The sequence below is a fragment of the Medicago truncatula genome, chromosome 1 (genome assembly GCF_003473485.1).
Source record: "Medicago truncatula cultivar Jemalong A17 chromosome 1, MtrunA17r5.0-ANR, whole genome shotgun sequence".
In the NCBI taxonomy this organism is placed as follows: domain Eukaryota; kingdom Viridiplantae; phylum Streptophyta; class Magnoliopsida; order Fabales; family Fabaceae; genus Medicago; species Medicago truncatula.
The window spans coordinates 35,434,207-35,450,915 of NC_053042.1; the positions used below are offsets into that span (position 1 = coordinate 35,434,207).

Consider the following 16,709-nt stretch of genomic DNA (forward strand, 5'->3'; position numbering starts at 1 on the left):
ATGCAATGTGGCAATTTAAACCCATAAAAAGTAATTTAAGCAATCAAGATTAGTTCTTTCATTGAAGATGCTCTAAAGACCTCTTTAAAAAAAAATTGGACCGACATTGTTTTTATTTTTTTGTGTGAAATTAATCTAGAGACAAAGAAATATCATAATCATCAGAAAATCAAGTTTTGAGTATGTGGCGAGAAATGAAATGAAATCGAAATCGAAATTTTTGTGAGCGACACACATAACACTCAAAACGACATTTCCACCTTCGTTTCAATCTTCTGCTACGTGTTTCTCTCTCATCCTCACTCTCTCTCTACCACTACTCGGTAACCTCCATTCTCTGCTAAATTTCCCATTCCTTTCAACTCAAATTCAGTTTTCAATTCAATAACAATCTCATTGTAATGTGAAAAATTCACTTCAGAATTTAATTTCTTTGTTGATTTTGTAGATTAATTCAATGGCTTCGCTAATGCTCAGTGGAACTGGAAAGCTTACATTTTTGAATTGCAAAACCCAAAATGGAAATGGGTTTGGTTTATCAGGTTCAGATTTCAATGGTAAGAGCTTAATTTCCCCAAAAACAAGTATCAATGCTAAAATTAGGGTTTCCAATTTGAAGAGAAACATTGTAGTACGTTCTAGTTCTAGTGTATCATCTTCAAGACCAAGTTCACAACCTAGGTTTATACAACACAAAAAAGAAGCATTTTGGTTTTATAGGTTTCTTTCAATTGTGTATGACCATGTTATAAACCCTGGTCATTGGACTGAAGATATGAGAGATGAAGCTCTTGAACCAGCTGAACTTACTGATAGGAATATGATTGTTGTTGATGTTGGTGGTGGTACTGGTTTCACTACATTGGGTATTGTTAAGCATGTCGATGCTAAGAATGTGACTATTCTTGATCAGTCACCTCATCAGCTTGCTAAAGCTAAGGAAAAGGAGCCGCTTAAGGATTGTAAAATTGTTGAAGGGGATGCTGAAGATTTACCCTTTCGAACTGATTATGCTGATAGATATGTGTCCGCTGGAAGGTATATCGATGTCTTCACATATCCATGCTGTTTCATATGCCTTTAAATAATGATGCATGTTTAATTTCTATAAAATTGCATTTGCATGTTGTTAAGTAATGATGCCTTAAGTAATGTCATCACTATACGCATGGCTTATTTGAGCTTATTTACTGGCATAAGCACTTGTGAGACTGTTTGGGAGAACTTATCAAAACAACTCATGACATGTTCATAAGCTGTTTTCAGCTTATTTTCATAAGCTCTCCAAGACAGATTATGAAGACAGCTTATAGCTTATATGAAATCAATTTAACTTTATTTTATCTTTTGTTGTAGAAATAGCTATATATGTACTTATCATGATAAATGCTTATGCTATAAGCTGCAAATTAAGCTATTTATCCAAACAGTGTCTTATTATTTTTTGTATTTGCCTGCCTTTGTTGCGATCTTGTTTTTGCTGCTCAAGTGTGTGTGTGTGTGTGTGTGATTGGAAGTAGCTTCCTTTGAAAGAGGTGTATTTGCATACTTTAGTTGCAATGTCGATGTTATTGTTGTTCAAGTTTATATAGATTATAAAGTAGATTGCTTTGAAAGAGGGGTGATAATGATATGTTTTTGTTTCTCAGTATTGAATACTGGCCGGATCCACAGCGTGGCATCAAGGAAGCATACAGGGTTTTGAAGTTTGGGGGAAAAGCATGTTTAATTGGTCCTGTCTACCCGACATTTTGGTTGTCGCGTTTCTTCGCAGATGTTTGGATGCTTTTCCCTAAAGAAGAAGAGTATATCGAGTGGTTTACGAAGGCAGGGTTTAAGGATGTCCAGCTAAAAAGGATTGGCCCAAAATGGTATCGTGGTGTTCGCCGTCATGGCTTGATTATGGGTTGTTCGGTGACTGGTGTTAAGCCTGCATCTGGGGATTCTCCTTTGCAGGTATTTGTCATCTTAGCTTCTTAATTATATTGTTGTCGATTTTGCCCTTGTTTTATGCTTAATCAAATCAAAGGTATTCTGTATAAGGTTGTTTCTCCTTATGGTGTCCTGGTGTGTCTGTTTTTTCAAGGACATCCTGATTCCTACCATGTTATGACTTACTGACCATAAAACAGTATATGCTTTACGGTGGGAGTTAGCACTTAGCAGTGTGAACACCCTCATACTGATGACTATTTCAAATTTAAAGCTAAAATTCATATCCTTTTAGATTAGATGTGTCTACTTGCAACATTTTAGGAACTTGAGTTATTTTTGCTGTAAATCCCCTTTTTTCCCGGAGTACTTGAGCACATTTGAGAACCTATTCCATCCTTTAAGAGTTACATCCTTTTTCTATATATTATTCATACATTAAAGATATTTTGTTCATCTACAAGCAGTTCTTTTAAAATCCTGTAAATGTTTTTTTTGTTTGATTGTTTGACATTTCATAATTAAGCCCCTTTATCTACATGGTTACTGCTTTTTACATGAAATGACTATGGATGCTAGTGTTTATGCCCTATATGGTTACTGCTTTTTACATGAAATGACTATGGATGTTTGTGTGTTGCTCTTACTAGTAATTTGTTTTATATATTCATAAACCTTTTTGTAGTGTGTGTGTGTGTATTAAAAAACAATCATTTTTAACGCAAAACAAGGAAAAGTTTAACCATATTACGTGTGGAAACTTCCATTGAAATGATCATATTTGATATTTAAGCTTGAGGAAAACTAGTTCCTACTTCTTAGACATGGTAAAGAAAATGGTTTATTGATTTAAATGAGTTACAACGTTATTTTGTTGACATTTGATTTATTATTGTTAAAATGCGGATAGCCGATACTTGCAAGTGTAAGTAGTTTAGTACCCAACAAGTATGGGTATTGAAGTTGTTATCCATGTAGATATGGGTCCAGGTATGTTTTTTAATTTTATTTTCAATTGCGGGCATGGGGACGAATACTATAGTATTCTACTCAAACCCTACCAATTGTCATCCTTATGTCTTGGAAGTGTAAGTAGCATGGAGTCATGAAAAACACTATGGATGACAATAGCCTTCAATGTTAACAGACATGGGTATAAGAGTACTAGTCAGGCTGTTGTGCACTTATGCCTAAAGCAAAATGTCTATATTCAGCTTAACAAAGCTATAGGATTTGAGGTTTTTTTGCATATATTAACTTTAGTCAAAGAACACACTTATTACCTCCCTGCATTGGCAAAACTGCAGTGCAGAAATATATTTTCTTATCATTGCTTCACAATATTAAATATGCTGATTGAGTTATAAATTCTGCAATTTGCTGCAGCTTGGTCCAAAGGAAGAAGATGTTGAAAAGCCTGTAAATCCTTTAGTCTTCTTACTGCGTTTTGCTTTGGGCATCCTAGCAGCTTCATGGTATGTATTGATTCCTATTTACATGTGGCTCAAAGATCAAATTGTTCCCAAAGATCAGCCAATCTGAGAGAGATTTGTAGACAGTGAACGTTTTGATACTATCAGTGTCTTTTTTTCAACGTTTTATCAAGTGTAAGATTATTACATATGCGGTTGAGAAATATTTTAGCAAATTTCATAATGGTTAGTTTCTTTACCTCGTTGAGATCAGTTTTTCATTTTTTTCTGCAAGGTTTTTACAGGTCATGCTAATTTTATCCCTGGAAATGTCTAATAAAACCTTATTTTAGAAATCCACTTGTTATTTTGTTCTGCTCATTGGTTATATTGCTGTTAAGACAGGTGAAGTGGAAGTTAACATTTTCAGTTGTTGGTACGATTAACAAAATTGATTTCCTCAAATAAGGCGTCCAAGAATGTTTGGTTAAAATGTTATGAAATCGCTTCTGAATATAAAACTAATATCTTGTCTTCATTTTGTTTCTATTTTTATGTAAAGAAAACAGTAAAAATATTACTTCACTGTTTTCTATACAAATATTTGAAAGCATGAAACATAATAAAAATGAGATGCAGATTTGCGATGAAAATTGGAAAATAAATGGCAAAAAATATTTACCAGATCAAACAAACCCCATAGTTAGAGGTGAGAATTAAGTATAATCGGGTGGGACACAGTAAACAGTAGTCTACATTTATTTATATGGAAGTGGATTCTCTCCTGTGACAACAAAACATGAGGAGGAAATAATGTTTAATCTCATCGATGGTTGCTCTTTTAGTCACCACAAATACGCAAACCGTTCAAAACATTACTCTCAAATTATATTGTGTTTTTAAAGGTGTTTCAGGAGATAACATTCGAAAGTTCTTCAAGAAAAAAACATTTGAAAGTTGTTTAGGATAAAGATCAGAAATAGCGGTCAAAAGAGCATCCGTCAATCTCATCTTCAAACAGTTGTGTTTTCTACTTTTCAACTTTTTCTTTTCTCTTCTTCCACCACTCTTCCAGATTTACGCAACCGATGCATTTTGTTCACGACCAAATCTCCACTCGGGAGTTGGAAGAACGGTTCATGGCAGTGCAGTGCAGTGATGGCCATGGGTGGACTGGCTCAAAAGGTAGCAATTGGATGAGAGTAGTTTGCATGGCGTGGCAGTGGACCATGCCGGCGGTGTCTAAGGGCTCCAAGTCCTTTATTTTTTTGTTTCTTTCTTTCAATTTTTCCGCTTGTTTTCTTATTCCCTCCTCTTTTATTTTTTGTTCTTATATTGTTGTTCTATTGGTTGCTTTCTTATTATTTGTCTTATTTAAAATGAATGAATGAGATTGAAATCTTCTCTCACATTATGTAACAAATTTTATAAAAAGGAGATGATGGATTCACGAGTCTATTATTTCTCCCACGGTATTTTAATGACTATCTTTGAGTCAATCACGTGATATAAGTTACTTCAATGAACGGTTATCAAACATGAAAGGAGCATAGAATGTTATCACGGACTTCCAACATTATAGCATTTTCTTGACTATTACTTTTTTCGAAGTAGCAATATTTTTTGTCTATTATTATCTCATTAAAAATTTACATACATCATTGAGAACCCAAATAAATGTCTTTCTTTCCCACTGTTAACCAGTTCATTGCAAAGCTATCATGTTATGCAACTAGTGTCTCGTCGTGTGATGTCATGTTCACAAATTATTAAGAAAATTTAAAAAATAATTGGTGAATCAAGTAATAATTTGTGAAAACAAGCTCCGATTGAATACCAATTTTCATATGAATGAGGCGATTGATTAAAGAAGAAAGAAAAATTATGTGTTCTAGATCTATGTTGAGTGTCCAATCTTTTATTGTTGTTATTCATAAAATGGATGTTTCCATATTAAAGTGATTGGTGGTTGGTCTCTCATGAGGTTGATGATGATAATAAGGTTGAAGATAAAGTGAAATAAAGATATGATGTAGATAGACCACTGTACACCTATTTAATCTAAAGGTAGAAATAAATTTGTGCATGGTTGTGCATGTTAAATGCCACCAAGAAGATATACCTTGCAAAATTGTTTTATTTCATTGGTAAGTTATTCAAACCAAGCTCAGAGGTAGGCTCTCAATTTCTAACATATTAAAGAGGTGCATATGTAAGATGTCCAAACCTAAGTCAAAATGGTAGTAGTACATTTTTGTTTTCCATTCTTTGATTCAACTCAATGGTATGCATACGAAATTCTTAATTCAAGAATGGTTACTCCGCACCCCATGTTGTGGGAATACCCAAACTTGAAATATCAATGCCTTAATTATGACACATAGTTTCAACTAGCGGTTGCATTTAATAAAGTCAAATTACGTCGATGTGTAAAATTTGTCAAATTTGTGACAATATCATAAAAATAAATATCAAAATACACAAAACTTAGTTAAATGATTGAAATCATTTTACCTTCATTTACTGCAACAAAAAACAATATTTTTAATATATTTTTTTGTGATATATGTAACATATTTCTTAATATGTCCTACAAAAATGTCATTTAAATTTAAAGTGTCAATTCCAGAATAAGTAGAGATCCTAGGAAATTTTCCGATGGGCAATGTTGTTGATAAACGTTAGAGAGTTAAAATTTTCAATGTAGCAACCATCTATGAATATCTTGCAGATGAAGCTCATTATCAGAACGAGAACTCGAAGTCGAGTTCTTCAGAGGTGGAAGGGGCTGATGTAGGAGGGTTTCATTAGTATTATAATTTCAAACCAATTTTAATACTTTCTATTTTATTTTTGTTTTGGATTTTCGGCATATTAGAGTTTGCTTAGTATTTAAACACTTAATTGTAGCCACAGGTGCTGTTTTTATTCATTCAACAATATTTCAGTGAGTTTTCACTATTTTTGGTGGATTTTAAAACCCTATATTTTTACATGTTTGTCATTTGTAAACTTGTTCTTTTCTCTGTCTAGGTTTATAATCAAATATCTTGTTTTATAACTTCTTTACATAATAAAATATCTTGTTTTATAACTTCTTTACTAAGTCAGATCATTCTTCTTTTATTGTTATAACTTGATCTTTCTTTTATTGTTATTTTCTATGGTTGTTTTGGTGTTAATAAATTACTTCAGGTAATATATAATAAACTGCTAATTAGTAATTTAATTATTATTTAATACTTTATCTAAACATGAATGATTTCATCATTTAAATTTTTTGGCATTGGCAGGGAAAATTTGCTGCAATGGTGGTTTGCTGGATTCTTGGCAATGGGGTTCTTTTCACTTGGAGCAGTATGCTCAGAATAATAGATTACTATCTTATTCTGTTTCCGGTAATTTATCTATTTTCTAATACATTTTTGCAGTTGATGTATCTGATACATTTTTTCAATTGTGTTGTATTTTTTTGTTTTGGAAACTCGGTATTCAGCCCTAGAAGGATTAATCCAAGGACTAATCAGATATTGTTTCACATAATACAAGTATGTAAAAGAACCCTAAAGTGCCTATCACAAATTCAGAAATTTTCTGGAAAATCTCAAGATTGTATAGTTAACCAACATTCTAGATTGTTACATCAGTGCACATTATAACTAGCCCTCATATCTTGTGAAAGTTGTTAATAATGTGTTATATAATTATCTTATATCACATGATTGCTTTTGAAATTTGAATTGAAGTTTTTTAATTTCATTTCCTCTTTGTCCAGAATTATCATCCCTCTAGGGTGCTTACTCTTGTATACCAACCATTTGCTTTTGGAACAATGGCAATACTTGCTTACCACGAGGCAAAACTCAATACAAGGAAGCGGAATCTATCCGGATATACACTCTTTTTCTTGAGCTCGATGGCTGTGTTAATTTTATGCAAATCATGTTCATTTGTTTGTAAACTTTGACTCCTCTAGAATATGCATTTGTTTTTTGATTTTATTTTTCTTATTTATTTGCCTTAGTTGGATTTAGCAACATCTGGAAAAGGAGGGCTTGGAACTTTCATTGGTATATGCATAGTTAGCGGTGTTTTTGGAATAGCAGATGCTCTTGCACAAGGAGGAATGATTGGAGATATATCCTTAATGCATCCAGATTTCATGCAGGTCAGCATCACCAATGGAATTTACTATAAGGTTCAAAATTTTCCTTCAATATATGCAAAATTTTAATTGGTTTTTCTTTGTTGCAGTCTTTTCTTGCAGGGGAAGCAGCCTCAGGTGCACTAACATCTGTTTTGAGGTTAATCACAAAAGCAATATTTGAAAATTCTAAGGACGGTCTTCGCAAAGGAGCGAGTAAGTTCAACACTCTAATGCTTAGCATAGAAGCATAGGTCTTGTTTTAGTCTCTATTGTAGTCTGTTAAATTTGGCAGGAATAACTTTGAAAAATGCAAATTCATTATGATTGTTGAAGTAATTCCTATACTGATAATTTGTAATTATACTGTCCATGCAGTTATGTTCTTTGCCATATCAATACTCTTTGAACTTCTTTGCACTGTTCTCTACGCATTTATGTTTCCTAAATTACCAATTGTGAAGTACTATCGTTCAAAAGCGGCATCAGAAGGATCCAAAACTGTCACAGCTGATCTTGCTGTAGTTGGCATCCAGGCCACCGGAGAATCAAAGCAATTTGAGCGCAAAGGAATGAAGCGATTGTTATGGGAAAACAAAGATTATGCACTTGATTTGTTTCTGATATATATCCTGACATTAGCTATATACCCTGGATTTTTATCAGAAGATACCGGAAAACACAGTTTAGGCACCTGGTAAGTTCATTAACAACATGGTTTATCTACTTGGAACCTTTCATCCTTTATTCTTGGTTCTCTTTACTTCAACTAAATAAACATTTTGATCCCTAAATGTGTGTGTTGGATTCACTATAGTCACAAACCGTATCAAAACTGCTAAAACATCTCTTGTTGTATTTTTCGTTAGTAATTTTTTTGGACCAAAGTGATAAACATAAGACATATATTTTGCAGGTATGCTCGTGTTAATTGCTATGTATAATGCATGGGACCTTGTTGGAAGATACGTTCCATTGATTAAAAGCCTGAAGATGGAGTCGAGAAAGTTGATCACTGGTTCCGTCTGTGCCCGATTTGTACTTATACCAGCATTTTATTTCGCTGCAAAGTATGGCACTCAAGGTTGGATGATAATGTTGACATCTTTCTTTGAGTTTCTTTGTCACGAGTCTCCTCCAACGGATCTTTTGAATCTTCTTCGCAGTGATGCAGCTGGAGCTTTTTATTTGAGAGTGTAGCTCTTTTTTTTTTTTTTCTATTTTTTTTCCTGTTTCTTTTGTTTTTCTTTTCCTCTTTTGTTTTAGCTTTGTACACCAAATAAAAAGGGCGCTATTACCACATTAACACTCGTTTGGAATCATATCATTTAGCACTTTAGCATTGTCTAATCCATTAGGCCCTTGCAATCTCTGCAAGGCACAATGGAAGAATAAATTGATTAGAAAAGGGACAATGGAAGAATAAATTGAAGCACAAGGGCATAGGAACATGTCAATTCATCCAAATCAGACAACTATGTGGTTGTACTATACTTTTTTACAAAATTATCAAAGTGATTTCTTGGAGTATAATTATTGGGGATGTTTTGGTGAGGCGAATGGGATAAAGGATGAAGAAATACAAATGAGATAACTATTAAGAGAAGCGTGATGCGTGCTCTGAGCCACAGGTTGCACAGTTAGATGGAAAATTGAAGGAGTCAGCTATTGTCCAAGACGCGACACTCGAAAGGATGTGTGCATCACACACTAACTGTTTTAGAAATATTGGAAATAGTTCGCCTATAAAAGAGAGGTTGCACCTTACTTGAGAAACATGCGTAGATGAGGAGAAGAATGTAAATTGCAATATAGGAAGGCTACTAGCGATCGAAGGCATCCTAGATGAGGAATTGACCAACGATGCTCATCTTTCATGAATTTATTTACATACCCTTTTTTTTTGTGTTTAGGATAGCATGGGTAGCTAATTTTCTAGGGTTAGGTCATGTAGATAACCCTATATGTAACTGCTTGAACCATGTAATTTGTTTAGTACTTTTGAATGCAAACGTGCTACTTCATTTTATTCAATTGTAGCTTGTTCTTAATTCATTTTGTGTATTTAGGAATGTTATTGAAATAATTCAATCTCATTGACCAAATAAGTGTTCCTCACATCGCAAACATGTCATGCATCCACTTTTTCAGAGTCACATATATCACCAAACTTTTTTAATTCAAAACAATTACATAACATTAAACTTGATGCACCCAATTAATGATCGATGAAGCAAATGTTTATGTGGTCACAACCACAAATTAAAATGATTTAGCCCCACACATAAATAGAAAAAAAGGTAGAAATAGACAAATTAATCTATTGTTATTATTATTATTTTCATTAGCGTTGTCTGTGTCTTTCCACTATTTTTATTACGCTAACGTTTGAAAATGGTGAACGGTGTTTTTTTTTTTATGAAATTTTGATTTTGATTAAAACTAAAAATATAAATGTTTGTTGCTTTCAATTTATAACAAACCAAATAAGAAAAAACAATGTAATGTTAGTCGGTCCTTCTCATGATTTTAGTTTTTATTGCAAACGTTCCATTCATAAAATACCAATTAGCATATAAAATTGTAAATTAAATTAGCATATAATATAAGATTTTGAACTTAAACTACTAAATTACTAAACTACTATAAACCTAATACTTGCATCCTCCTAATTAAGAGCTTTTGTCTGATAAGGTTCCTATCCAAGCAGGAGGCAACATGCCTGTTTGCTCATGGACAGTCTTAAACAAAGGTGGCAACATCTTGTAAACACCAGCAACCTCTTTCATACCCATAGAACCTTCGCCTCCATTGTCACCTCCATTAGTCCAAATACTAATCTTAGGTTCAAGTCCACGTACCGCCTCAGCATTAATCTTAGCCATCTCTTGAAACATGCCACCATTTATCATCAAGTAATCCCTTAGAGCTGTGTAGTCGTTTCCAAGTGCATTGAGAAGTGTACTTACATACACTCCTTGAGCATTCCCAAGTGTCACAATCCCCTCTGCCTCTTTTTTCTTTGCATATAGCTCCGCTTCGGCTGCTTGCTTGCGCGCATAAAATGTTGCATCTGACAATGCTTTCTGTGCTTCTGCCTCTGCCTTCTTCTCATACAGAATTGCTTCTGCTTCTTTTTGTTTCCTGTATAATTCCCAGTTAGCCTCTTGTACCTAAAGTAAACCATACAGAATTTCAACCAGTACTTAATCTTGTTGCTAGTAAAACAAATTGAATAATAATAATAATTAATAAATGAAATTGAAGGAGTTATATTTGCATGGACTAACCTTGGTTTCATACTCAACACTAGCTTTGCTAAGTAAATCAGCTTTAAGCTTCTCAGTAGTAGTCAAAGCATTCATCCTCTCAACCTCACCCTGCAACTCAGCTTCCCTTAGAGCCACAGCTTTAGCAGCCTCGACCACTTCAGCCTCTCTTTGAATTAGCCTCAGCCACTTCAGCCTCTCTTTGATTCTCAAAAACCTTCACTTCAGTCCTAACTCTAAATCCCTCCTTGTCACTCTCTCCAGCCCTCTGCATAGCAATAATTTTCGTCTCCGCGTCAATTTTTGCTGCATTCTGCAGTGTTTGTCCTTCCCTAGATTTTGAGCCAACTTCACCTTTCATCTTAGCTTCTGACACATCAACCCTAGCTTGATTCGCTGCTTCCATTTGCGTCTTTTGCCCTAAATAGGAGAAATATTCATGACCAGGCACATCCACCAATTGCTTAACATTCGCATTGTAAATCAATAACCCAAATTGGTTTAGTTCGAGTTGAACTTTCTTGAATATTTCTTGTTTAAACTCTTTTGTTCCTCTGAAAACTTCTTCCATGGTCATCGAAGCAGCGAGGACACGTGTCTCACCTTCGATGATTCCTTGAACGAGTTCCTTAACGTGATTCGAGAGTTTATCATGAGGGGAAATCAGTTTAGCGTATTTGAGGAGGCTTTCCTGATCGTCAACACGAGGACCAATTGTGAAGACAGCGGGAAGAACGAAAGGCAGTTTTTCGGCACTCATGGCTTGAACTTCGAAGGTGTAGTTCACCGGAGAGAGGTCGAAAACGGTGCAAGATTGACCAGGGAAAATCCATGATTTCTTTGCAAGTTTGATGTCTTCGATTCCGGCTCCGGTTATCACCAGATACTCGGATGCTTTTGCTACCCTGTACATTGTTGATTTTGATTTGATTATCGTAAACTAGAAAAGAAAATCGAAACAAAACACTTCTGAACGTGAGTGTGTTATTTCTTATGGCCTAAGGTGTTAGGGTTTATGTTTATATATATATATATAGAGAGAGAGAGAGTTTGTTATGCGATGAAGGAAACTGGGAGGAAAATAGCATCAGTTTTCTTGTTTTTTGTTGAGAAAGAACCGCATATATTCGTGCGTAACCGTTATACGTAACTACCCTTGAAAAAACTAAAATTATATGTAAACTTATCTACGCTGTATGTATATTAAAGAAAAACTCAAAAAATGCCCTAAATTTTGAATACAGATAAATAATAAATAAGAATAAATTTAAATATTAAAAAAATGTAACAAACACATAAATATATATGTCATTTATCATTTAAAAAATATAACAAATTAGATGAGTATATTTATACTTACTTTTTCATTATCTCAATTATACATTTAAACAACTTTTTCTATAATAAAGATTGTTGTTGGTGTCATTAAAACAAATAATCATAATTAGTTTGGTTTATTTTATTTTTTTGACAAAGATTAGTTTGGTTTGTTATAACTTGAAAGCAACAAACATTTATATTTTTAATTTTAATCCAAATCAAAACTTCATAAAAAGAACATCGTTAATAATTTTCAAATGTTAGTGCAATAAAAAGAGCGGAAAGACATGCACGTGAGTGCTCGTCTTTTCTCTAGTATTATATGGGTGCGGTTATCATGCATAAAGAATCCTTATGCACCCTGCATAAATCTCAGCCCATTAACCATTTTGCAGTGGAAATGGTTTCTGTGAGTTGGACTCCAAAACCATTTTTCTGTGGAAATGGTTTATGTGAGTTGTACTCCAAAACCATTAGATGTACTTAATGATTTTCTTTGATCCAACAGGGTGCAATTGAAAACAGAACCGCCGGAAATCAGTACTCTATAAAGGTACGATTAGCTTCGCCGGTAAAATTGGAAACAGAACCGCCGGAAAAAGAATTTCACGTGAAAGTTACGAAACCGGAAGTGTTGTTCGGATGAATCGACTCGGAAGTGACGGTTACGCAACGGCCGGGACTGAGAGTCTCAATCTTGGTGCCAAAAGCAAGTCGCCGGAGATATTCGATGGTGAATATACCTGGAACGATGTGTTCACGGAGGAGATTCGGAACAGAGCAAGAAAAGCAAGTGCGAAGCGAAGCATCAGAGGGAGCGAAAATAGTGAAAGGACCGGTCCAAGCAGGGGAAGTGGTGGTTGCAGCGTCGGAGAGCGATGGAGCGGCGGTTGCAAGCTCGTGAAAACCGAGATGAGACAAAATCGGTGGAAGTAATGCAGTGTGAGAGAAGAACGACAAAGAAGTAATGTCGTGAACCTGGCCGGATAAATCACGTCGGAGCGGCGAGCAAGGGTGAGAATCATGTCGACGTCGGAGCTACGATGAGTTTATGCGTGTGTGCGATCAGATTGTGAGAGTGCGATCAAATCTGATGGTTGTGAAGTGTTTATGCATGGTGCATAAGGAAATGGCTTATGCATAATAACTTTGTCTGTATTATATTATGTATACCAGCCAAAAGACACTCACGTGTCCTTTTCACTTTTTTATTTTATTACGTTAACGTTTAAAAATTATAAATGTTGTATTTTTATGAAATCTTATTTTGATTAAAGGTAAAAATATAAAATGTTTTTAGCTTTCAAATTATAACAAATCAAACTAACCATGATTATCTATTTCAATAAAACCAATAATATACCAAAGAAATATAATCTAAATTCTTAAGTTTTTAATGACACTAACAACAGTCTTTGTTATAGAATTTTTTTTGTTGTTTGAGAGTATAATTGGAATAACGAAAGTATATATACACTCATATAATTTGTTACAATTTTTAAATGATAAAGGAAAAAACTGGATATTTGTGTTTGTTACACTTTTATTTTAATATTTAAATTTATTGTTATCTACTTGTTACTACATGTGTTGTTTGTATTGAAAAGTGAGGACATTTTTTGAAAGAGAAAAAATCAACCCAAAAGAGTCGAAAGAGATTGTTTTTTAGATTAAAAACATTGATTAATATGTGTGTGTCTAAACGTGTTGAATTTATAGTTGTAAGTAATGGGAACTTCTACCGTACACTTACAAAATGAGGTGTACTGGTACTCCTGCTTCATAATTTTATAAATTAACGATAATTTTTTATGTAATAAATAACTATTTGTTATTATTTATATTTTATAGAACATTATTTTATTAGAAAAAACATCATTTTCATTGTTTATAAGAATTATAGTAATTTTTTTTTGCATATTATAGTAAAAAATAATCAATGTTCTCAATTATGAATGATAAAAATTCAAAAAAATTAATTTTATTTTGTTGATACTTTTGATGAATAAGATTTAGTTATTATAATTATAAATGATAAAAAAATAATCTTTTTATTTTCAAAAAATAACTCTTTTAACTATTAATTTAAAGAGTGAGTGTACCGTTACACTCAAATATATTTTGGGTGTACCATAAAATTTGCGATTTTTCTTTAATGATGGGATCCCACCTAGCAAGAAATGAATATATGAACAGTTCCATTCAACTTTCCTTTTTTATTAATAAGATTAAAGACTGAGGAGTGTGACATTTTTAATACAAGAGAAAAACTACATTGAAAAGTTCTTACCTTCAATAGTAGATACTTCTGGAAAAATTGTTGCCTTTTGAATTGGAAATTCCCCATCAAACGTGTATTGACTATTCCAACCCACACACATCTATAAAAGCAAAATGATGCAAGACTCATATAAGACTACATCATAACACATTAATTTTGTTCTCACACCCTTACATTAGAAAATAACCTTTTTGTACTATTATAAACCTTTCATTAATTCATTTGAAATTGTAGCAGCAAATAATGTCACACAAATTGACAAAAGATCAGATTGCTGAATTCTGGGAAGCATTCTGCCTCATTGACAAGGACTCTGATGGTGTGATCTTTTGATCCTTAATCTCAAAATGACTTATAACATAAATGTTCATTATTATTTCAATTCCAATATCCACCACCCTTCCTTAATTGACTTTGAGGTGCTAATTTTTTTATTTTGTTTTTTCTGATTTTTAGGATTCATAACTGTTGATGAATTGATAACAATTATCAAAGCATTAGAGGGAAATCTAACAAAAGAAGAAATTCAAGAAATGATTAGAAAAACCGATATTGATGGAAATGGCAGGGTAGATTTTGAAAAGTTCTTGCATATTATAGAAATTAAAATGAAGGTAAAAAACTGTACGATAAATTTACATGTTTCATTCATTGCTTACACCAAATGTTTTAAAAATCAGATCAAACCAACCGATTCAAACGGTTGAACCGAGAACCAACCACTTCACCACTTTGGTTGATTTCGATCATGCCTTAGTTTGAAAGAAGTGGATTGGTTGAACTAATTTTTATTTTATTTTTTTGCATTTTTTTAAAAGTATTTATTTATTTATTTATCATTCAATTAAACATGGATTGAAACAATTGAACTATGATTCAGATTTCACTAGTTCAATCTCCATTTCGATTTTTAAAATATTACTTACACTTAGAAAATAGTATATGTATAAAATGTTGATTTTCAATTTTAATAGGAGTATTTGACTGAGGAGCTAAAAGACTCATTCAAAGTATTTGACAGCAACAACGATGGATACATATCAGCTACTGAGGTAACAACAACATGCCCTACATGATCAATTTAAAATAACATGATGCTCACTCACATTATTTTCACTATTGCTTGTGAACCAATCAATATAAATTAAATTAATAATCATCATATGATTAAAAAGTAACACTTCCATTTTTATGATTTTATAGCTAAGACACGTGATGATGAAATTGGGAGAGAGGCTCACGGATGAAGAAGTTGAACAAATGATTAGAGAGGCAGATTTGGATGGAGATGGTAGAGTTAGCTATGAAGAATTTGTTAAATTTATGATGCTGAATTGATCTCCTTTCATTGGGTTTCCATTGACATTTTTTGTAAACTATTCTACTATGTATATAAAATAAGGGTTAATAGATCTTTACTCCTTGTAATATAAGTAATTTTTGGTTTTTTTCCTGTAAATCTTTTATTTTGATTCACCCCCGTAAAATATTTTTATTTTGATTTATCCCCTTAATAGGCCAAACAAAAAATGAAAATTTCTTGAAAAAAAATTAAATTGGTTTTTGTTTGGCCTATTAGGGAGGTAAATCAAAACAAAAATATTTTACAGGGGGTGAATCAAAATAAAAATTTTACAGAGGGAAAAACCAGAAATGACCTATATTATAGGAGATAAAGACCTATTAACCCTTAAAATAACATAATGATGTTGACTATTTTAGTCGTCAAAAGCTTGGCTCCATGGTCTTAGCATGTGCCTTATGTTTGTTATATCAAATAATCTGGTGTAAATATATACCAAAACTGTTCCATAATTTTATTTTTATTATTTTTTTTTAGATTGATTGGGTCCCCAATTTTAATAGAATAACCAAATCATAATTATAACATATATTTTCAATGTGATTGATCAAGAATGATATACCTTTATGATTAGAGAGATCGTCTCTATGGGAGAGCAAAAATTAGAGGATGAGTATAGTCATTGCCGTCTAAGTTTTTTTTCTCACATTATCAATCGTCTCATGAGACAACAATTAAATAGCTAAACAATTGAATACATAACTCTTTTGTCAAAAAATAATATAATAATAATAAGTACATAAATCTCTTATTAGGTTTAACAAAGTAATTCATCTCATCACCGGTTCAATCTCTTACGTATGACAATAATTAATTAAAAGAATATAAAATGTAAGACAAAAATATCAATTATGGTCAACGCAGCAAATAGAAGTTTCAACGCTGCAAAAATTGTATTCTTGTACTTTCATATTTTTAACCTTACAAAATGTGGAATGATGGTCAAACAATAACACATTATAGTTGGATGCAACATACAATTTTGTAT

At 32.9% G+C, this 16,709-nt stretch overlaps 3 protein-coding genes and 1 pseudogene across 3 annotated transcripts; 3 read left to right on the top strand and 1 right to left on the bottom strand.

Annotated features, from left to right (window-relative positions):
• The first annotated feature begins 162 nt into the window (after window positions 1–162).
• Window positions 163–3,625, top strand: LOC11429739 (2-methyl-6-phytyl-1,4-hydroquinone methyltransferase, chloroplastic). Its single transcript, XM_003590510.4, has 4 exons — window positions 163–323; window positions 449–1,038; window positions 1,650–1,956; window positions 3,319–3,625. The coding sequence occupies exons 2-4, from the start codon at window positions 458–460 to the stop codon at window positions 3,472–3,474; spliced, it is 1,044 nt and encodes a 347-aa protein (XP_003590558.1). The 5' UTR covers window positions 163–323; window positions 449–457; the 3' UTR covers window positions 3,475–3,625.
• Window positions 3,626–6,598: 2,973 nt separating this feature from the next.
• On the top strand, window positions 6,599–9,093 carry LOC11421332 (equilibrative nucleotide transporter 3). The gene is given in 6 exon segments (XM_039827562.1): window positions 6,599–6,742; window positions 7,120–7,296; window positions 7,369–7,512; window positions 7,599–7,704; window positions 7,867–8,188; window positions 8,406–9,093. Coding segments are annotated over 6 exon segments (1,176 nt in total). The 3' UTR covers window positions 8,689–9,093.
• A 1,058-nt stretch (window positions 9,094–10,151) lies between these two features.
• LOC11435086 (flotillin-like protein 1) lies at window positions 10,152–11,721 on the bottom strand (annotated as a pseudogene).
• Window positions 11,722–14,460: 2,739 nt separating this feature from the next.
• LOC11434144 (calmodulin-like protein 11) lies at window positions 14,461–15,860 on the top strand. Its single transcript, XM_003590514.4, has 4 exons — window positions 14,461–14,677; window positions 14,815–14,972; window positions 15,333–15,410; window positions 15,562–15,860. The coding sequence occupies exons 1-4, from the start codon at window positions 14,602–14,604 to the stop codon at window positions 15,694–15,696; spliced, it is 447 nt and encodes a 148-aa protein (XP_003590562.2). The 5' UTR covers window positions 14,461–14,601; the 3' UTR covers window positions 15,697–15,860.
• The last annotated feature ends 849 nt before the right edge of the window (window positions 15,861–16,709 follow it).

Bases quoted from the DNA above. Each gene is read 5' to 3' on its own strand.
- LOC11429739 (XM_003590510.4), top strand. From the start codon at position 458: ATGGCTTCGCTAATGCTCAGTGGAACTGGAAAGCTTACATTTTTGAAT. The intron at 1,039-1,649 runs GTATATCGATGT...TTTGTTTCTCAG, and splicing joins AGATATGTGTCCGCTGGAAG to TATTGAATACTGGCCGGATC. The intron at 1,957-3,318 runs GTATTTGTCATC...AATTTGCTGCAG, and splicing joins CTGGGGATTCTCCTTTGCAG to CTTGGTCCAAAGGAAGAAGA.
- LOC11434144 (XM_003590514.4), top strand. From the start codon at position 14,602: ATGTCACACAAATTGACAAAAGATCAGATTGCTGAATTCTGGGAAGCA. The intron at 14,973-15,332 runs GTAAAAAACTGT...CAATTTTAATAG, and splicing joins TTATAGAAATTAAAATGAAG to GAGTATTTGACTGAGGAGCT. The intron at 15,411-15,561 runs GTAACAACAACA...ATGATTTTATAG, and splicing joins GATACATATCAGCTACTGAG to CTAAGACACGTGATGATGAA.